Raw genomic sequence first — 23,344 nt, 5'->3', positions numbered from 1 at the left:
GGATTCAAACTGCTGACCTTTTGGTTAGCAGCCAAGCTCTTAACCACTGCGCCATCAGGTTCCTTAAGTCATCGACTCCTCCCTAATCTAGAAATTGCCTGTTGCTTTGTCCAGAACATTCTACCCCGATCTCATGGTCCTGGTTCAGATCCTCGTATCCTCTCACTTGGGCTACTGCAATAGCCTTACAGCTACTTTCCATGTGTCTTGCTGTGTCCTCTCAGCACCCTCTGACCCTCAGTACCGCACCACAGTGAGCCTTCTTAAATGACAAACTCCATCATGTCCATTCTCCAGCTGAAAGTCTTTCTATTGCTCACATTATCCCTGGGATACGTTCCTTGGCGTGGTATACAAAGAGATTCACGCTCAGCTCCCTCTGGGGTTTAGCAACATCCAGCTCCCTGGACTTCAAGACTGCCCATACATGCTGCGCCTTTTCACGGCTGTCTCTGCCTTGTAATGCACTTTCTCCTTCTGCTTGACACCTACTCCTCCACTGGGACCAAAACATCACTTTCTCTTTAGCATAATGCCTTCCTTCACTGCATTTTCTTGGAACTTGGTAAATACTGGCAATACTGCACTTATTACATTGCATTACTGTTAGCATATAGATGTTAGTTTCCTCTGCTAACCATGAGCTTCTGGGACCAAAGACCTCTTAATTCTCTTTTGTTTCCTCAGCACCTGATACGGCCTGGCATGTGGTAAGTAATCAATACACCAAACCAAAAAAAAACCAAGCCCATTGCCATCAAGTCAATTCCGACTCATAGCAACCCTAGGAGACAGAGTAGAACTGCCCTACAGCGTTTCCAAGGAGCAGCTGGAGGATTCGAACCTCCAACCTTTTGGTTAGCAGCCAAGCTCTTAACCGCTGTGCCACCAGGGCTCCAATCAATACACCGTATTTGTTTAGTGATAATGTGAGATTTAAGTCATAAGCAAAACAGACTTTTTAAACCTTAAAATATGGTTATTTTAAGCTATTTGTAAACATACATAATAAACCTGATTCAGCTCTATGGCAATATAAATAGCAGTAAACAGCATTCCTTATTAAATAAATGTGAATAAGAATGTCTGAAGTTGTCCAAGTGTCTTGCTGCCTCTTGCTATATGCAGATAAAATTACTGAATATTTAATATGCCATAATAATAAGCCATATCTCTGGGGCTTTCTCTAAATCCAAACCCCTGCAATTTCTGTGTGGCCTGAAGTCAAGAATTTATCATCTCATACCTCAAATGCTTTCTCCCTAACTGTCCTAAAAATCTCTTAACTTTTTAAACAGTAATCCAGGAATTCGGATTAATTTAAACTTCATGGGACCAGAATAATAAAGCAAAGAGAAGGCCTCCAGATCACTTATCAAGGTCAATAAAATGGTCATCTTCCCATTAACCACGGAGAATAAACTCCACATCACCCATGCCACAGAGCCTTGGGAACATCCAGACAACTAATACCTTTCTATCTTTGGTTTGGAGTCCCTGGGTGGTACAAGTGGTTAACACACAGGTTAACTGAAAGGCTGGCAGTTCAAATCTACTCAGAAGCACCTTAGAAGAAAGCTGGTGATCTACTTCCAAAAAATCAGCCAGTGAAAACCCTACAATGCACAGTCTACTCTGACACACATGGAGTCGCCATGAGTCACAATCAACTCCATGGCAACTGGTTGGTATCTCTGTTTTACCGCATTTGTTTCTGACTACTCAGTTCATTCTTCTACTTCTAACATACAGTAAGTTACAGAAGCTCCCCAGATCACACCATAGGAAGGGAAAGAAGAGGCCAAGGTAAATAATATTTGCAAGCTTGAGGAGCCACTGGGAAGGAAAACAGAAAACTCAATGTAAACATGGCCTCAGTTCTTTCCTCCACCATGCTCCCATCTCATTCCTGTCAACATCATTCACCCAGATGATCAGGTCAAAATCTAGACGTAATTTTTTATTCTTCTCTTTTCCTCATACCCCAAATACTCTTCTATAAGTCCAGTCAGGTGCCCCTTGAAAACATATTCCAAATCTGACAGTCTCCCACTGCCTGTCTCTCTGAGCTCTATTTCAATCACCATCATCACGGCAACCATGAGAACGCATCTCTCTGCTCTCCCACTGCAGGAGCGTAACTGACCAAGGGCTAAGCTGCCAAGCTCTGCAGTCCACCTACGTAACTGTGAGGAGGCCACACTTCTCACGGGCTGTTCCCAGCCAAGGACTGCAGGAGTCAGGGATGCTAAGGCAGCCTGTATCTGCAGACCTGCGACTCCAATGACTGCCGACTCTGGCTTGAGGATTTCTCGATGACTTTGCTGACACGTCGTCAGACTGGGAGGAGGTCTAGGACATTTCCACCTAACCTAACCATCCTTCCCTCTCCTCCACTCCTCTCCTCTAATAAAGTCTTTGCACACTTACTCCTGGCTTAGTGGCTGCTTCTAGAACACAGGCTAATCTTTCTTCTGACCCAGGGAAATGCCAGTCTCCCTGCTCCCATAACCCTCTCCCTACTCACCTGCCAATGGTGCATTCCCCACATGACAGGGATCTTTTAAAAATACCCTTGTCTCTTGGGGAACATCTAGCGCAACTTGCATAACACAGTTTATAAGGAAAATGTTCTACATTCTACCTTGGTGAGTAGTTTCTCAGGCCTTAAAAGCCTGTGAGCAGCCATCTAAGATACTCCACTGGTCTCACCCCTTCGGGAGCAAGGGAGAATGAAGAAAACGAGACACAAGGAAAGATTAGTCCAAAGGACTAATGGACCACAGCTACCATGGCTCTACCAGACTGAGTCCAGTGCAGCTAGATGGTGCCCGGCTACCGCCACTGACTGCTCTGGCAGGGATCACAACAGAGAGTCCTGGACAGAGCTGGAAAAAAATGTAGAACAAAATTCTAACTCATAAAAAAAGACCAGACTTACTGGCCTGACAGAGACTGGAGAAACCCCGAGAGTATGGCTCCCAGACACCCTTTTAGCTTAGTAAACGAAGTCACTCCCGAGGTTCACCCTTCAGCCAAAGATTGGACAGCCCCATAAAACAAAACACGACTAACGAGGCACAACAGCCCAGGGACAAGGACTAGAAGGCAGGAGGGGACAGGAAAGCTGGTAATAGGGAACCCAAGGTTGAGAAGGGACAGTGTTGACATGTCATGGGGTTGTTAACCATTGTCATACAACAATATATACGTGTACTAACTGTTTAATGAGAAACTATTTGTTCTTTTGTTCTGTAAACCTTCATCTAAAGTACAATTAAAAAAAAAAGAATTACAAAAAAAAAAAAAATACTCTCATCTCAAAGCCCTCCACTATCCTCCTGTCACGTTTTAATTAATCCAAACTTGCTCCCTCACTTCACTAAAATCTTTGCTCAGATGTTCTCTCCTCAGAGAGGCCATCCACTCTTTCATTACATTGTTATCAGCTTTCATTTTCTTCATAACGCTTCTCACTGCCTATTTACGTACACTAACACTTGTTAGTTGCCATCAAGTTGGCTCTGACTCATGGAGACTCCACGTGCAATGTAACAAAACGTGTCCGGTCTTGTGCCTTCTTCACTGTTGCTGGCATGCTCGAGTCCACTATTGTGGCCACTCTGTATTCTGGCTGCCTTCCAACCTAGGAGGCTAATATTCCAGCACTATATCAGACAGTGGCTGCAACAATGGGCTCAAGCAAAACAATGATCATGAGGATGGTGCAGGAGCGGGCAGCCTATCGTTCTGTTGTATACAGGGTCGCTATGAGTCAGAAACAACTGGACAGCACCTAACAACAACATATCAGACAATATTCTGTTGTGATCCATAGGGATTTCACTGGCTAATTTTCAGAAGTAGATTGTCAGGTCTTTCTTTCTAGTCTTAGTCTGGAAGCTCTGCTGAAACCTGTTCACCATGGGTGACCCTTCTGGTATTTGAAATACTGGTGGGATAGCTTCCAGCATCACAGCAATGCCACGACAGCGTGACAAACTCACAGATGAGTGGCGGACACTAACATTTATCACTTGGCTATTTATCATCTATCTTTCCCATAAGAATGAAAGCTCCATGAGGTCAGGAACCTTTTCTACCTTTCACTGCTCTACTCTTACTGCTTAGGACGTTGGTTGGTATAGAGTAGGTGTTCAATAAATAATTGTTAAATGAATTAATAAGACCCTAAAAGTTCTATCTTTTTAGGAACAATTAAAAGAAAAAATTTGTTACTCCTGAGTACTTTTTCTCCTCCAGAAGAAGAGATTATACTTCTAATTTTCAAATACCACCAGGCATCAACTTTGTATGATCAATATTATCAATGGACATTTTACTTAATAAATTAATAAGAAACTTAGGCATATTGGAAATGGCAGAAGCAGCAGGCAAAGATATCTTGCAATCTCTAAAAATGCATTGTTTTCAACCCCTATTGCTCTTAAGGACACACTGGTGGTGCAGTGGTTAAGTGCTTGGCTGCTAACCAAAAGGTGGGCAATTCGGATCCACCAGGTGCTCCTTGGAAACCCCGTGGGGCAGTTCTACTCTGTCCTACAGGGTTGCTATGAGTCAGAATCAACCTGACGGCTACTTTTTTTTTTAATTCTTAAATTTTCAATTACTAAAATATTGCTTTTCACTGGTGAGTAGTAAATGAGCAGAACATAACTATTATTTTAAAAACATGTAACCCTTAAAATTTTCAATTCAGTCACATACTTCGAAACCTATTCCCTCTCCTTCAGTCTCCCCACACCAAGATATCTGAGTGATTCCCCTGCCAAAGAGTGAGCCCAATGCCTCCTTAACACTTTAAGATGCTAGGGTTCCTTGAAGGACAGAGGTGGAGACAGCTATTACCAACAGCAGAGCAGCTCTGTTTCTACTTCATCCTTGCTGTCTATTTCCTCAAGACACTAAGAACAGTCAGAATGGGGATTTTTATGGGCATGGGAATCTTTATGCCACTGTGGAGAAGGAATATGGCGGTAACAGCAGAGGCTTGGAGACTGCTTTGTCCAGACTCCTCTTTCTCCTACAAACCCTAAGCTCTGGTCACAGCCACTCCACCATGCCAGGATTTTTGGATCTTTACTCATTTAAAAAAAGAAAAAAAAAGTAAAAGAGAGTGTAAGAATGTCCATCTCCATTGTTCTCTATGCTTCCCGCTCATTTATCCAACTCCCTAACTCCCCTAGTCCTTTCCTCTGGGTCCAAGTCCACAGAATTAATGTATGGAAAGCAAAATTCCCTATAGATTCAGCCTCTTCAGTGAATTCTCTCTTCACCTTCAGTGAAGCCCTTCTCAAGGTCCTAAGTCTCCTACATTTTTGTTTTTTTCCAAGTAGAGGCTGCTCATTCTCTCAAATTACAGATATCAAAAAGACTGGAAAATATATACTTTATCCTCACTGTTGCTTCTTCCAAACTATTATTTTTCTGCTCTCCCACAAAGTCCTTCCTTTCCTGAGGATCATTAACAGCTCTTCAACACTTCCATAAAGGTCTCACCTCCTGGATGCTGTCTCATATTTATGAAGAACTTCAGCATTTGGCTCTGTCTTCTGACAAGTTCCAACGTTATCTTGGGTTATACATCCAACAGTTCTCTTTCTGACTAACCCTTAGCTCTAGACTTCTGCTTCAACCATCAAGCTCAAGACCACATCCTGGACCTTTTTTTCCCCCTTCCACACTTATTCCACAATCTCAAACCACAATCACATGGACCAACTGATTCATTCATTTAGCAAACATTTATCAAACATCTCCTATGTGATCAACACTTTGACGGCCACAGGGACTATAACCGTGAATAAGAAAAACAGGATCTCTGTTCTTGCAGTTTAGCAGAAAGGCAGACATTAAACAATAATTCTGAAAGTAGTGAGGAGGACTGAAGAAACACAAAAACTAACTACAGACGTGCATGGTGAAGGCCTTACTGAGTTTTGAGATTAAGGAAAGAACACCCCGTCTTTCCAGAACTTTCACTCCTTTGTTCTCATTTCCCTTTTTCTCCAATCTCATCAAGACACCCAGGGCCCTGACATCTTTGTTTTCTCTCCGTTTATTAGCCTGTTTTGACTTTCTTCTCTACCTATCCTACATACGTGAATATTTTAAACCAGTCTCTTACCAATACCCTCAATTCTCTTGCCTTCAAATTCTCCCATGCCCTACCTCCTCAACCCTGGATCAAGCCAATTGTCCTTTTACCTGGGTTGCTAAGCCCTTGTAGAGAAAAACTGCTCACCATAAAGGCCAAATCTTCATTTGCTCCAGCCACGTTTGGACCTTCCATTCTACTGTCAACTCGTCAATCCCCCTGTCTTAGTCATCTAGTGCTGATATAATAGAAATACCACAAGTGGATGGCTTTAACAAAGAGAAATTCATTCTCTCACAGTTTAGAGGCTAGAAGTCCAAACTAAGCATATCAGCTCCAGAGGAAGGTTTTCTCCTTCTGTTGGCTCTCGGGCAAGGCCCTTGTCATCCTTCCTCCCCTGGCCTAGGAGTTTCTCAGCACAGGGACCCCAGGGTCCAAAGGACATGCTCCACTCCTGGATCTTCTTTCTTGGTGGTATGAGGTCCCTCTCTTCTCTGCTAGCTTCTCTCTTTTATATGTCAAAAGAGATTGACTCGAGATACAATCTAATCCTGTAGATTTAGTCCTGTCTCATTAACATAACTGTCTCTAATCCTGCCTCGTTAACATCATAGAAGTTAGGATTTACAACATATAGGATAATCATATCAGATCACAAACTGGTGGACAACCACACAATACTAGGAATCATGGCCTAGCCAAGTTGACAGACATTTCTGGGGGGAGACACAATTCATTCCATAACACCCCCTTTATGCCTCTAAGCAGCCTCATATTTCCCCATTTCTCACATCTTCCATTTTAATCTTCTCCAAACTTATATTTTGAGTCACTTCAGAGGAAAAAGGAAAGATCACCTTTCATTCCTTCCTGTATTCGTTAATTAATCTAGCAAATATTTTAGTGCTTAATATGTGCCAGGTACTGTTTCTGGTGTTGGAGATATAGAGGTGAACAAAACAAGACAACAATTCTTGCCCTTGTGTAGCTTACATTTTGGTGGGGGTGAAGAACAAGCAATAAACATAATGTGCTAATAAATAATACAGTTTGAAAGGTTCTAAGTGTTACAGGGAAAAAAAAAATCCATCAGTTGAGAGACTGAAAATAGTAGGCAGAATTGTGCAACAGTGAGTAGGTGGTCAAGGTGGGCCTCATGCAGGAGGTGATATTTCAGCTAAGTCTTGAAGGTGGCGAGGGAATCAGGCAGATCTACGAGGAAGAGTTCGCCAAGCAAAAGGACTACCATGGCAAAGGCCCTACATTGGAGCGTGTCTGGCATGTTGGAGGAACAGCAGTAAGCAAGGGAGGCCAGCAATGAGGTGATCGAGGTCACTGAAGCCAGATGGCAACAGGGTTTTTAGGCTATTGTTAAGATGCAGCTTTTAGTCGGAGGCCAAAGAGACTTTGGAGGGTTTTGAACAGAGGAATCAGGGAGGAATTCCCTCAACACATTGCTATCATCTCCACTCCCAAAGCATCTGCATTACTTTCCATACCTGTTTCCTGATGCTTCAGTAGAAGAACCATTCCTTTTCTCAGCTCAACTACCTCTGTTTGGTACTGAAGCCACTGTTGTTGTATCAACGACTTCCCTCCATCAATCATGGGATCCCTGATTTGCCAACACCTTTAACCTCTACCTCTATAAAGTTTGCATCTGCAGTATATAACCACCCCAGCCTTCTGAATGCCATCTCTCAACCCTATCTCTCTCTCTGCAGTGCACAACCACCTTCTCTTTCCCTTCTTTTGTGATTATGTGCTTGAAAGACTTTCTCTTCCCTGTTGTCACTTCCTTACCTTATTTATTAAATTATCCATTCATTAAATAAACTTTATGAGCATATCCTATCTGCTAGGAACTACGTTAGAGACACAAAAATGAGGTATGTGGTCCAGTGGGGACAGGAGAAGTAAAGCCCACCAGTCCTCTGATACTGCTACAGCATGTCCTCAGTGGTCTCCCCGGAGCTGAATCCATAGATGATTTTCATTTGCTCAATTTTTATTTTGACATAATTTGAGACTTTCAGAAAAGCTACAAGAATCATTAAAAAAAAAAAAAAAATTCCCAGATATCCTTCACCTAAATGTTAACATTTTATTACACTGGCTTTGTCCTTTCCTCTGTATGTAAATATGTGTATACATATACATATATCTCACATTTGGGCAACTGCAGATATGATGTTCCTTTTTCATAAATACTTCAGTGTTTATTTCCTAAAAACAAGGAATTCCTTTACCATAGTATAGTTTTCAAAATCTGGAAAAACAATGATGTAACAGTATTATCCATAGGTATCCATTAAAGTTACTTTAATTATCTCTCTGTAGTGATTTTTAATTTCACTTTAACATTATTATTATTTTTTAATTATAAATACATACATAAAACCAAAAAAACCTGTTGCCGTCGAGTCGATTCTGACTCATAGCAACCCTACAGGACAGCGTAGAACTGCCCCATAGCATTTCCAAGGAAGCGGCTGGTGGATTCAAACTGCTGACCTTTCGGTTAGCAGCCGAGCTCTTAACCACTGTGCCACCAGTGCTCCAATACACACAAAGGCATTGTTAAAAAAAAAAAATGGAAAAAAATAAAAGCAGAAGAAATAAATTCAAATTATATTCTACCATTCAGACAGCCACCATTAATACTCACACATACACACATATATACACATAAATATCCTCCCCTTTTTAAACAAAACCGTGATTATACTGAACATATTACTCTTTCATAACTTGCTTTATCACTTGGTAAGCACTTTTCTCAAATCATTTTAAAAAATATCTTGAATGGCTCTATAGCAATCTGCAATGCAGACAGTGCTTCTGTGAAATTCTATCCCATCCTCACTTCTGCGTCGTCACCCTTCCTTCTTCTCCCAGTCACTTCTGTTTTCATTTACACTCTCTGTCCATCTCTTAGATGCTGGTTTTCCCTGGGTTCTGTCTTCATCCCTATTAAACCTCGCACTCCCACTCTTCAGGTTTAACCTCCTACACACTTGCAAAATTTCCATTCCAGGTCTTTCCTAAGCTCCCGATTTTAAAATACTCGACATCTTCAGGTAGATGTTACCTCACATTCAACATACCCCAAACTGAGGGCACCATATTTCTTTTTTAATCATGCTCCTCTTGTAGCCGCTCTCTCTTAACTTTTTCTATCAATTCTACTTCATAAATACCTCTTGAATCCATTTTCCACATCCATTGCCAGCACATTACTTCAGGTCTTCAGTATTTCTTGCCCAAATTAATGTAAAAATCTCTAGTCTCTCCATTTCAGTTTATACCCCTTCCAATCTGTCCTGCCACCAGAGTGATGTTTCTGTATTGTGAACCTGATCATGTAACCCCTGCCTTTGACGCGTCCCTACTGCACTCAGAATAAAATCCAAACTCCATGCAGGACACACACGCCTCTTTCAACTCTGGCCCCTGCCTCCCTTTCCAACATGTTCCTCACTGCTCACACTGTACACACCAGGAATGCCAAGCCATTAGCAAAAACCAAACCCGTTGCTGTTGAGTCAGTTCTGACCCATAGTAACCCTATACGACAGAGCAGAACTGCCCCATAGAGTTTCCAAGCAGTGCCTGGTGGATTCGAACTGCCGACCTTTGGTCAGCAGACATAGCTCTTAACCACAAGGCGACCAGGGTTTCTGAGCCATTAGCAGTTCCTCCAAAACACCAACCCCTCTGTGCCTTGGTCTCCTCCCACAGAATGCCCTATCTATCCAGTATCCCCCTCCCAATTCTACATGTGCTTTATTCCTACTCGTTTGTTAAGGCTGAGTGCAGGCATCCTCCCCAGGTACCTTCCTTTACCCTCCTGACCTTGTTGGACCCCTTTACTGGGTGTTCTTGGTGATCCCTGGGTGTCCCTCTGGCATTATCCAACTGAACTGTGAAGGGTTTGGTCAACTGCCCAGCCCATTAAGCCCCAAGCCAGGGTCATTCTCATACATCTATGAATCCCTAACAGTACCGAGCATATTGCCTGACACAAGTCAAATTTCAATAAATGTTTTATATAAGAAGTAATGTGTATAACACTCCTTGTAATTTCCTTGTTTTCTCCATCTGGTATCACTGTTATAAAAGCTGGGCATCTATCTATCATTTTGTATCGACTGGTAAGTCCTCTTAGTTGTGGTGTACATGAAATAAATGATCCTGACGGCTCAGTTAAATCAATCACAATTTTATGAAAGTACAGCATTTCCACTTAAGTGGTTTTATAAATGCAGCAAGTAATGTGAAAAAGTTTAAGAATTACTTCTAATAGAAATAATTTGTAATTGATATAGTCTAAGCAGGATAACTTGGCAAAAATATAATCACATCTTTGCAATCACTTTATCATCACTGCCACTTTATTATTAGTCATTTCATTATCCCTGATGTGAAACACGGGTATTTTGTTTGTTTGAGGCAGACTTTATTAATGTAAAAGAGATTAAAAGCTAACTTAAGGATTTATCATTCTGCTTTACAGAGTCTGTTTAATTTATATCTATAGTTGAATGTTTAGGAGGATAGCTTGGATAGATTGGAAAAATCATACACAAATGAGAGAGAAAAAGGGAAGACTCGCTGACATAATAAAGAGAATTTAGAGGAAGAAATGCTAAGAATAAAACTCCTTCTGACTTGTCTCCTTTATAGGATACCAACATTTTCCGTAAACACTTCATCACACTGAATAAAAACATCAGAATTGCTAATATGTGACTCTGAGCAAAGCTGTATTATGTATATACTTATATAAGCAACAACGGACTCAAACACGGAACACAGCAACGACTGTGAGGATGGCGCAGGACTGGGCAGCGTGTTGTTCTGCTGTACGTAGGACTGCTGTGAGTCGGAACTGGCTGGACGGCACCCAGCAACAACATATACACATAATAAACTAGGAAAAATAATACTTAGTATTAATCCCAAAATCTAATATTTATTCCTTACCTGAACCTGAGAAATTGTCTAAAGACCCGTCTGCTGTTGTTGAAGCTATTTCACTGCTGCTCATTGGCTCTGTTTTAACTACAAAAATAAACAACAGATATCATACATCGAATTGATAGTTATTTGTAAAGGCATAGTAAAGAAGATGAAACATTCAAAATGGTGATATAAAAATCGTTTTAAAAAACAATCCTTTCCTATTTGAATATAAATCAGATTAAAATTCCTAATAGAATATTTTTTAAAAACACTCGTGTGAAGTTTTTTTTTTTTCTCCCTAAGGAAATGATCCATTGTGACAATTTACCCTTTAAAAGAAATTCTTTAAACTAAAAGTAATTAAATGCATTGTTACCTTACATATTTACTAAACTGCTTATTAATAAATAACTTCTCTCCTAAAATGTAAACATGTGGACATTGGAGAAAAAAATTCTGTTATTTGGCCAAACAGAGTCAAAAGGATAGACCAAAAAGACTCAAAGAAGTGGAAAATATGTGACTGTCCTTTACACCAGCAGGTTTTCATGATGTTTAAGGGCAGGCAGACACACACACGCACGCACGCACGCACACACACACACACACTTTCTAGTTATCCAGTATGGCTGAAAAACAGAGTGCTCAATTTACTGGATTACTGCCACCCAGTCATACCAATCAATTTGTCAATATTTTAAGTACACTTAGTACCAAAAACATAAATGAGGCAGAAAAAAAAATTCCATTAAAAATAATACTGATAGCAGACAGTTTTCAGAAGATCTATGTGATCTTTGGTAAAGTCCCTTTGGGCTGTGAAACAATAACATGTAGATTTATGTTATAGGTTCTACAAAATAAACAGCCCCCGATACAGTGACGATGTTATTGCACTCCTACAAAACAGAAAAGCCAGACCAACTCAGAACATTTGATCATCCTGTTTTCTGGTTTTAATTTTTTTTTAAGTGAAAAGGTAACATCCCCGTTTTCCTTAGAAACTAGTGCTGAGGTGACATCTTTGGAATTTGTCTAGCCTACACTGGTGAGGCTGTCTGTATTAACAGGTGTTCAGGAATAATGCAAGAATATCTTAAAAGCCATCTAAAAATTAATAATGTGTTTTCCAAAATGAAGTCTCCAACAATAAAATAGTTGGGAAGCCTCCTCTCACAAAGTAAATACCTATTATAAGATGGAGATAATGCAGGTTTTTCTTCTCTCAACATTGCCAATCTCTTATAAACATATGGCAAAGGACAAATTCTCCCTGCAGCTCCTGGGCCTCCTAATATTTTACTAATGCCATGGGTATATTTAAAATAAGCACTATTAATAGATGCATGAGATAGTCACTTACAAAAAAATTAATTATTTAGATTGTTTCCTTACAAGGTTTAAAAAAAAAAAGAAAGAAACAGGGAGTCTAACGGAAATCATTCTGCCTGATTATTTCAATGCAGACCAAACAACAGTATAACTGAAGTTCCACTTTTCTGCCAGTTGTTTTGGGTTAACAGTCTTAGCTGATGCTAATACATTCTGACATAAGCCTGCATTTCCCTTCTCCCTCCATGCCACCAGGCACCCTAATGATCTCTCTTTCCAATCATGATACTGACATAGCTTTAGGAAGGCAAGTATGCCACTGCTTGTGTACAGTTCTGAAGTTTCCTGTTCAGTTATCCACATCACAGCCCACCTCCCCTAAAAAGAACTCATATATAAACGCACAGAGACAGAAAATAGATTAGAGGTTAGCAGGGGCTGGGGGAGGATGGGAATGGGGAGTTATTGCTTAATAAGCACAAAGTTTCTGTTGGGGATGCTGGGAAAGTTCTGGAAATGACAGTGGTGTTGGCTGTACAACATGTGAATACTATATAATTAATGTCACTGAACTGTACACTTAAAAATGGTTAAAATGACAAATTTTACGCTCTATATATTGTACTGTTGTTAGTTGCTGTTGAGTGGATTCCAACTCATGGTGACCCCATGCCTACAGAGTAGAACTACTCCATAAGGTTTTCAAGGCTGTGATCTTTTGGAAGATTGCCAGGCCTTACTTCCAAGGCACCTCTGGGTCTGTTCGAATGGCCAATCCTTTGGTTAGCAGCCCAGCACTTAACCGTCTGCACCACTCCACAATGGAAGAAAAGAAACAAAAACAAGGATCAAAGGGGGAAAAAAAACAAACTACCAATAAAAAAAAGAAATCACATGCTTCCCTGTACATATAAAGTAACAGTTTTATTTTACTCTGTACTGGACAGATCACCACTGGGATTCTGAACTCAGACTCAAACATATCACAGTGAGCAAAAGATTAGAATTAGGCCCAATGGGAATAAGTCGTGTAAAGTGCCTACTATATGTCATTCTTTATAGATAATTAATCCTTTAAACAACTCTAGCAATAGGTCTCAGAACACAGCTCACAGACCCTTTAATTAAAACTCAGAGGGGTCAGGAAATCACCCAAGGTCTCACACCAAGTGGCAGAAATGGGATTTAATTTTGGTTGTGTATGACTCCAGGAGGTGGTACGAATGGTTAACACACTCAGCTACTAACTGAAAGGTGGGAGGTTTGGGTCCATCCAGAGGACCTTGGAAGAAAGGCCAGGTGATCTACTTCTGAAAAATCAGCCAACGAAAACCCCACGGAGCACAGTTCTACTCTCACACACACGGAGTTGCCTTGAGTGGGAGTCAGCCTGAAGGTAACTGGTTTGGTTATGACTCCCAGGCCCAGGAGCAAGGGCTGAAGAAATGGCAAGGAGTGGCACTTTCTAATAATTACAGCTGCTCTGCAACAGAGCAAGGAAACAGGGCCCAGGGACACAAACGGCTGACACAGTGGAAAGCAAAGTCCCTGTACAGTCCCTGCCCTCTTAGAGCAGCAGACTTTCCAGCCTAGTGAACGCACTAGTTTATCTCAACTAGAAGTTTCACGACCAAGTGGCAGGGGAGAACGGAGAGGGAGAAATCCCTCCACTGCACCAGATGTTAGCCCCATTTGCTTCTAAAGTCTTTGCCAAAGCTAAGGTCTATGGACTCTGTAGATTGGACTATAAGGTTACTTTGCAAAACCACTCCTACTCCTGTCCCCTTAAAACCTAGCTCAGCTATTCTCCATATGATCAGGCTAAACTAAATGTAGCTTTCACTCCCAAGAGGCACATTCAATTATACTTGAAATTCCATTAAAACTAACTAGGCGAAAAAGAGTAGAAGAGAAAGGAAGAGGATACTTTTTCTTTTAGGCCCCAAGCACATAGCTTTTTGTCATTGTCTATATATACCCGTATATACACTAAGGAATAAAGACTCCCTTTTCCCAATGAATCCAACTTTTAAAAAGGCCTCACTGTTGAAGAGGATGCACGTAAAGTAACCATCAGGATATTCGTGATTTTATCAGGTACTGGAATTGAATACTTTGATCACCAGGGACCTGATGCTAAACAAACTGGTGATTTATTGTGATGTAAAATAGTTCTGAACAACAGTCAAAGGAACGGGGATGACTTCTGGCTTTGTCATTGCCAAACAGTCACCCACACAAAAGTTAAAAAGACAAGAATAAGCCCCAGCTACGGAAACTTTATCCATCCTCACCAGCGCTATCCCATTTATAAATACACCGTAGATGATATAACAGAGCCTCTCTCCAAGATTTTGAATTGAAAAATACCGGACTGCATTTTTAAGTTTTGGTCACGTTTAAGAACAACTATTATGCTGAAGCCACCTATCTGAAAAGAAAAACTCTATAAATGATCTATTCTCCTTTAAAGAACTGCAGTATTATTTTATGTCCACATTTTTTTCTTCTTTACGTCTTCAGTCTATCAGAAAACAGCACTTTTATTTTTTTTGCCCCCACTCAAGAGTCTCTTTTTTATCCACTACTCATGTTTCCAACTTCTTATCTGATACTTAAGGATCTGCTGTTAGCTGCTGAGTCAGGTGACCCCATGCAAAATGGGATCAGATTAGTGTGTTCCATATGGTTTTCACTGGCGGATTTTTCAGGAGTAGATCACTAGGACTTTCTTCTAGTTGAGGACCTACTCATCCTTTAAAGATATTCCGGAATTTCCCTTTGCCGCTTTAATCTCCCTGGTTCGCCCAGCTCCTTTACTTGGCGGCTCTAGGCCTGAGCTACACCAAGTAACTTGCTAGTCTCCAGGTATGATGCAAACTTTCATCCACTAATGCGTTTGGAGTTCAGTGTTAAGAGTCACAGAACCCAGGTGCTTGCTATATGACTTTCTAAAAATTATTTGATCTCTTTGAATTTAATTATCTCATATCTAAAGTGAAAAAATGATGTCTGCATGATAGGAATGCAACAAGAATTCATAAAAATTTCTGTAAAGTGCTTGGTATAAAGTCGGACGTGAAACTATCTTTATCGTGATCATTAGCAGTGACAGCAGCAGTGTTCTATTCCTGCTGTACTGAATGCCTTTCTTCATTCTAGCTGGTAGTATTATTACCAGGGAGCGATACAGAAAAAGGGGTTAAAAGCTCCCGCTTTGGAATAATCAAATGAATTTCAATCCAATTTTGCTATAATTAATAACGTAAACCTGGGGTAAGTTACTTAACTTATGAGTACCTCAGCTTCCTCATCTGTGAAAGGGGGATAATATACTCATGTGAAGATAAACTGAGATAATGTTTATAAATCACTTAGCACTCTGCCAGGTCCAGAGTTCAAGCTTTTATAGTTGCTCTATTTCTATAGATTTATAGATATTATCATGTCTTTAATTATTAAAAAATTGAAGTGTTTCTTAAAATACCGATAACTGAGAAAAAATCTATCATAAACTTCACACTAAAGTTAAGCTTAGCCTCTGGAAACAAAATTAGGAAAAGAATATAAAGTTCACTGACTTGTATAAGATCAACCGCGAGGACATTGCCAAAATCAAATAAAGGTAACTTGGCCGTAACTCAAGAAGGCAGGACTAAATCATGATTATATTAAGAAAGCTTACATCTCAGTAATTATAATCATTGCATACTCTTTCTGAAGAAAAGGCTAGAAGAGGAAGATGTTGTACATGGCGATTGTGATTGGGGATTCCAGGAGAAAATGTGGTCTTCTCTCTCTAGCACTGTTGGGGATAACTGTACTGTGGCTAGTCCAGGAAAATAAGAAACCTATCTTCCTTCAGCGTAAACTGAAATAGAGACAAATCTATCAGACCACTGGGGTTTGGTGCCATTAGCTACCAAGAACATCCAACTAACCCATCACACCATGACTCCATGTTCCTCAAGCAACTTCTGGTTATACTTTCAAGGGAGGCCATGTAAATATATCTGTAGGGAGATAATGGGCCAGTCAGAGAAGTATTCAGCCATTTGATTAGTTATATTTCTCACCATAAATTAAGAGGGCAACTAAAGCAAGTTCACCCCAAAGGACATCTCTGACTGCTAGACTGGGAGCCAGCCTCTGGGTTATAAAGAATTCACCCAGGAAATACACGGTGAAGGCACCTGCCTGGGTGAGCGACTGGTCCTACCCAGGCAATGTCTAAGTTCATCTTACAACTTTTCTTCACTCTATAATACTTATCACAGTTTGTCTTTGCTGGGCGCACACTCCATCTTCCTTTCTATTTTGTTTCCTACTATGATGCTTAGAGGGAGCCCTGGTGGTGCAATGGTTAAGTGCTCAGCTGCTAACCGAAAGACTCAGTGGTTCAAACCCATCAGCCATTCCACAGGAGAAAGATGTGGCAGTCTGCTTCGGTAAAGACTGACAGCCTTGGAAACCCTATGGGGCAGGTCTACCTCATCCTACAGAGTCGCTATGAGTTCGAATCGACTCAACGGCAATGGGTTTTGGATGATGCTCAAGGAGTCCCTGGGTGGTACAAATGGTTAACATGCTCGGCTGCTAACTGAAAGGTTGGCGATTCAAGTCCACCCAGTGGTACCTTGGAAGAAAGGCCTGGCAATCTACTGAAAAATAAGCCATTGAAAAAACCCTGGGAGCTTAGTTCAACTATGACACACATGGGGTCACCATGAGTCAGAGCTGGCTCAATGGCGACTGGTTTTGGTTTTACAATGCTCAGGGACTTCAGAATCTCAGCTTGTCACTCCTCTAATACTCCGTATGATTCCGTCACCTCTTCTGCCTCAGCGAGTTCTACCTTCATTCCATGTTGACTATTAAACAGTTCAGCTACACCATCCCACAGAACTGCATTACCTCTAAGAAATGTCACCTTTTACCTGCTTCATTGCCTCCGTTCTGCCAGACTTACTCTTGATGCTAATCAGAACTACTGGTCCTCCCACTCCAGCTTCATTAGCCTTCCTCACCTCGCCTGGAACCCAGGGCAAGTGATTTCTAGCTACCACCCTAGACTCTGTGTCATTTCCCTTTCCTAAGCATCCTTTTGGCCAAGCTCCAATACCAGCAGTGACAACCTCTGGCTGTTCACTCGCCTGTTGCTATTATATATTGTGGAGACGGTGGTGGAAGTCACAACGGACAAGCTGACTGAGCACACTAAATTCAATGTTTTCTATATTCACTTGAGCCATCCTACTGCTTAACAATCCCTTTTCCATCTCTCGTCAACCACCTGAAACCGTTTCTGTGGAATCTTCTCCACTTTCCTCAAGCCCCGAACCAGCCTCATTCCCCGTTTTCTTAGCACGCGCTCTCACCTATTTTAAACACGACCTCACCTAATGTGGAAACTGCATGAAATCTTTCAATTATCCTCCTGCAACATTTCCCCAGCTTTCAGTCCACCCAGAGGTGCCTCAGAAGAGAGGCCTGGCAATCTACTTCTGAAAAATCAGCCACTGAAAACTCTATCAAGCACAGTTCTACTCCGACACACGTAACACCACCATGAGTTGGAACAGACTTGATGGCAATTGGTTTGGTTTTAGTTTTTATGATACTCCATCATTTGGTTATTTGGTCTCTCAACATCTTCAATCATTCCATCTCAAAAGGCAACTTCTTTTCCACCTACAAAAAACAGACAGGTCCCCCTGCCCAATGTTTCTACAGTCTTCTCTCAACCATGGTTTCTCCAGCTGTCTTCTCTCCCTTCTTTCATCACCAAATTTCTCGAAAACTTGCCTTCAGATCCTTATCACCTGTTCTCTCTCTTTAATCTTTCGCATCACCCCTTTTATAGCTACTATTTTACTAAAATGACTCTTCTAAATGGCCCAACTCAAACTTTTCTCCATCCTGACTGTTTAATTCTTCTGTAGAATGTGCTTTCCTTCTTGCCACTTTTCCCATCACTGATCAATACAACACAGCAATATTTCCCCTTTTCCCTCATACGTATCTTTTTTCTCTCGATGTCCTTTCTTCTCTATAGCTATATAATTCAACCTCCTTCTTACCTGTTTGCATTTTCTCTCACAATCGTTTCTTTCATTGCCCCCAAAAAAAAAAAAAATCCGAACTCATTGCCGTCAAGTTGATTCTGACTCATAACCACCCTAAAGAACAAACTGCCCTGTAGCGTTTCCAAGGCTGTAAATCTTTACAGATGCAGACTGTCACATCTTTCATCCTGCAGAGTGGCCGGTGAGTTCAAACCACTGACCTTTACATTAGTAGCTGAGTACTGTAACCACTGTGCCACCAGGGCTCCCTTCATTACCATGGTTTTTAAAAAACCACCTTCATGTCGACAACTCCCAAATCTCTATCCACATCCACAACTTTTTCAAGGGAGTCAATCCCCACATCCCAATTGTATAATGTACTTGTCTAAATAAATGTCAAACTCAATCTGCTCAAATATAAAATCATTACCTTGTTCCAATTGGTGGTTGTATCTTTTTACATTATCACTCTGGAAGTTTCATTTTCACCGAGATTCTCCTACCTTCTCTTTCATCACATCCTACTGCCAGATCTAGAATTTCCACCACTCTAATCTTTCCTACCACCACCCATCTGTCAGTTTGTCATACTGCAGTAGCCTGCGTGTTGCTAAGATGCTGCAAGCTATACCAACAGTATTTCAAATACCAGTAAGATCACCCATGGTGGACAGGTTTTAGCAGCGCTTCCAGATTCAGACAGACTAGGAAGAAAGGCCTGGAAATCCAGTTCCAAAAACTAGCCAATAAAAACCCTCCTGATCACGACAGTATGCAGTTCAATACGGTGCTGGCAGATGAGTCTCCTAGTTGGAAAGTATCAAAATACGCAGTGGCCACAACAATGGACTCGAGCATACCAACGATAGTGAAGATGGGACAGCACTGGGCAATGGTTCATTCTGTTGTGCATGGGGTTGCCATGAGCCAACAGACAGCAACACCAATTTTTCACAATCATCTTCTTTTTTCTTTGTCAGTCTCTTTCTTACTTTCTTTCTTCCCTCCTTTCTGTGTTGGTTGGTTGGTTTTTCTTTCTGTCTTTTCTCTGCTTGCCTGAGTGAGAATAATCTTTCCATAGCCTAGATTTCAGTGAGTCATTCCTGGCTCTGAGGTTTTCCGTAGGCTCCACATTTCCCATCCCTTAACCATGTTTTCAAGGCCCTCGACATCCTAACACCAAACTTTCTGTTTTTCCATTACTTCCCATGTTTTCCATATACACTTTGACAACAACTAACAATTTTCAAGGACACTTTAAAATATACGGTCTTATCTAACTGGAGTCCTGGTGGCACGGTGGTGAAGAGGTCGGCTGCTAACCAAAGGGTCGGCAGTTCAAATCCACCAGCCGCTCCTTGGAAACCCGATGGGGCAGTTCTACTCTGTCCTATAGGGTTGCTATGAGTCAGAATTGACTTGATGGCAGTGGGTTAACTGTCCTAACTTGCCTGTGTGACACCATTATCCCAATTTTACAGATAAAGCACCATATGCAGAAAACACTTCAACCAAACTGGCCTACCAAGCTGTTCAATGCTTCCTCAAGCCCCCAGTTTCACTGGGGTCATTCTCTCTGACAAAATGTCCTATAACATTTCCACCTGACTAAATCCCACAGGTCCTTCAAAGTTCAACCAAAATCTCATTTACTTCGTTAAGTCTTCCCTTGATCTATTACTCAGGCAGGTGTGGTTTTCGTCTTCCTTGAGTCATCAATCTGAGTTTGTACCTCCTTTAGAACACACAGCCTAGTCTACCTCAATTCACATTCCATAGTGTTACCCATTTTAATGTTATACATTTCCTTATGGTAAAACCTACATCTTTTAACATTTTTATATCCCTACAGAACTTAGCACAATGCTTGATACACAGTCAAAAGTCAAAATTTATTAAGGGAATGGATGAAGGAAAAAATATGCAACTGACTTAAAAAAAAACAAATTACAATTGACCTCATGACAGTAGGCACATTGCACAGGGCAATTAAAATACTGTATGTGCTCGAACATGAGACGATGCTTTACTCCCCCAGATTACACTCAGACGACTTCTGGGCAGGAGCTTGCAGTCTCTCCCTTACAGCACATACGTCAGTCATGTTATTTTGAACAGAGTACTCTTTGGAGAAGACACATTAGCCTAAAATAATGCCCATCACTGGAGTTTCTGTATGTTTAAAAAGGACCCTGCCCGAATCAGTAAGAAAAAAGGTGGGGATGTGGGGGGGAGGTTTAAAATTAGCATTGATTTAATTATTATTCATGGGGTATGATGACGCAAAGACAAGTATTGGATATTACTGTAAATAAGCATTTACTTTATAAAGTAATATGGCAAATGATTATGCTGTAGAGGTCACAAACATATAAGACAAAAGCAAAACACAGCCATTGTAATGTTACGTTATGGTTTGGATCCAATAACAGTATCACTCAGATTCAACAAATACTCTCTCAAACCATGAGGCTGAAGTGGAAATGTATGTTTTTAAAAACTGTATCAGATGACTCAAAACATGGCATTAAGCGATACCAGAGACATGTGAAGAGAATGAATAAAATTGGTGCATGAAATATGAAGGTACAAATCAGCAAAATTTTAAAATGTATATATTTTATTTGACATGATATTTTAAATATATATAATTGAATTAATAAATTAAATATAAGTAGCCATTTAACTATTTCCTCTTCATCTAAAAGTGTACATATATCCATGAACTAAGTGTTTTTTCTTTGGTCAATTTCCTTTTGGAAAATGAGAAATCCTCTTATGTTTGGACTGGCTCTATGTCTGGTATAAGATAATTATCCCTCCAAATTTTAAGATGTCTTCTTTTTCTTAAAAGACGGTAGAAAAATATTAGCTCTTCAAAACAGCATACCTTGTACAGCCTTATGAAAACCACATGAACCCATACAGACTAAACTTGAACTTAAGCGTATGCATGGTAGACGAGAAATGTTAGTCACCATATCATCCCCGGCTGAGAATATTCAGTGGATTCTCTACTGACTCCAGGATGAAGTCCGAATTCCTTAGGCTAGTATCCAGGGGCTTCCACAGTTTGGCTCAAGCTGATCCTTGCATCCTTATCTACTATCAATTCCCTCTTAGGCTAAGCTGGTCTCCTCACAGTCTCCCAAACTATCCTACCTTTGTTCCCATTGTTCCCTCATTTAGACTGCATTCCATCTCTTCTCAACCTATTCAGAGTTTACCCATGTCCCAACACCCACCTGATTCCATCACCTCCTTGAAGCCTGTCCAGACCTCAGCAAGCTGAAGAGCTCTTTCTTCTGAACTCTGAGAGCACTTTTGTTTCTATCAGTGGCTTCCAACCTTCCTGGGAATGAAACCCTCTTTCTAACATCAAAATATTTCCGAACCCCAATAATAGCCTATTTTTAATCTGTTGATTGAGAAAGTGTATAATGACAAAACTTACTGTGAATTAACAGACAAGAAAATTTGTATTTTAATAAACATAACAATGTTCATATGTAAAAATCAGCATTAAATATATTTGTGGCGTGTTAATTTCCTCAGCCTACAGACAAAGTTTTTGGCACAAAAATAAACAAAATAAGTTGCAGACACATTGCACTGTTGACTCATTGCAACCCCATAGGACAGAGTAGAACTGCCCCATAGAGTTTCCAAGCAGCACCTGGCGGATTCACACTGCTGAACTTTTGGTTAGCAGCCATAGCACTTAACCACTATGCCACCAGGGTTTCCTTGCAGACACAATACACTTCCCCTAAACACTTTAGCATATATATTATTACTTAAAGTTCATTTTTTCTTATGGCTCTTTTTTTTAAAGTAAATTTATATTTAGCAAAATGCACAAATCCTAATTGTGCCATTCAATGAGTTTTAACGCATACGTACATGTAGATCCCAAAGTGGAGTTTCACCCAACCAAAAATATTCTTAGCTTACTATAATAATGAAAGCATGGCACACTAGTATGAAAAGACTGCCCCAATTTTACAAATTCAGGTAACAATATTCTCAATTTATGACATGAACAATATTTAAGCAGAATTTTAGAATGGAAAGGTTACAATAAAAAAGTAGTTTATGTTTACTAAGCACCTACCACATGAGAGGCATTGTGCTAAGCACGTTATAAGCAATAGCTCATTTGTTCCTCATAGCAACTTTATGATATACTTGTTACAACTGCCCCATTTTAAAGATGAGAAAACTATAACTTAAAAATGTTAAATAACTTGCCCAAGGTCACACAGCTAGTTTCAGATTTCTTTAATCACCCTACCTTTTATAAAAGCACTGAAAAGTCAGACATTTTCGAATTAGAGTTTTATCATCCTTAATCATGCCTCTGATGGAGAGCAGAACAATCAGCACACAGCACAGCAATATGAAAGTCCCAGGATGCCAGAGAACTGAATAAAAGTGTATCGGTATATGTTGCAAATTAGCTGATGGTAAAATAAACTAGCGTATGAAGATTGGAAGCAGATGAGCTGGCTCAGACTCAGAACCTCAATCATATCAATATGGAAAAATGGTTAACTTGCCTACAATGTAATCAACCTACCAAATTTACATCTCAGATCATACTCCTTTCCTAGTCTTCACCAACACACAGGAGCATCCGGACATAAATCCTACTCCCAATGTGTATTGGTTGTGCAAGCACTTACTGCATACCTCAGGTACCGAGTACCTGTAAAGGCTGCTCAGTGATGTGAGGGATCTCAAAGGAGAATATCCCTCCCTCACATGGAGATACAACAATAACCTTTAAGCGGTTGCCCCTGAGTTGACTATGACTCATGGCAACCTCATGTATGTCAAAGTAAACTGTGCTCCACAGGGT

At 40.6% G+C, this 23,344-nt stretch overlaps 1 protein-coding gene across 1 annotated transcript in view; it reads right to left on the bottom strand.

Annotated features, from left to right (window-relative positions):
* The window catches only part of EYA1 (EYA transcriptional coactivator and phosphatase 1), a 179,177-nt gene that overhangs the window by 141,131 nt on the left and 14,702 nt on the right, over positions 1 to 23,344 (bottom strand). Inside the window, exon 2 of the mRNA XM_004372534.2 lies at positions 11,105 to 11,182. Coding sequence (XP_004372591.2) covers positions 11,105 to 11,182 — 78 coding nt within the window. The remainder of the gene's footprint in view (positions 1 to 11,104; positions 11,183 to 23,344) is intronic.

Source organism: Trichechus manatus, unplaced genomic scaffold (assembly GCF_000243295.1).
Source record: "Trichechus manatus latirostris isolate Lorelei unplaced genomic scaffold, TriManLat1.0 scaffold00018, whole genome shotgun sequence".
NCBI classification, from domain to species: Eukaryota; Metazoa; Chordata; class Mammalia; order Sirenia; family Trichechidae; genus Trichechus; species Trichechus manatus.
Note: the sequence above shows the minus strand (reverse complement) of the source record. Positions and strands in the feature narration are given on the sequence as shown.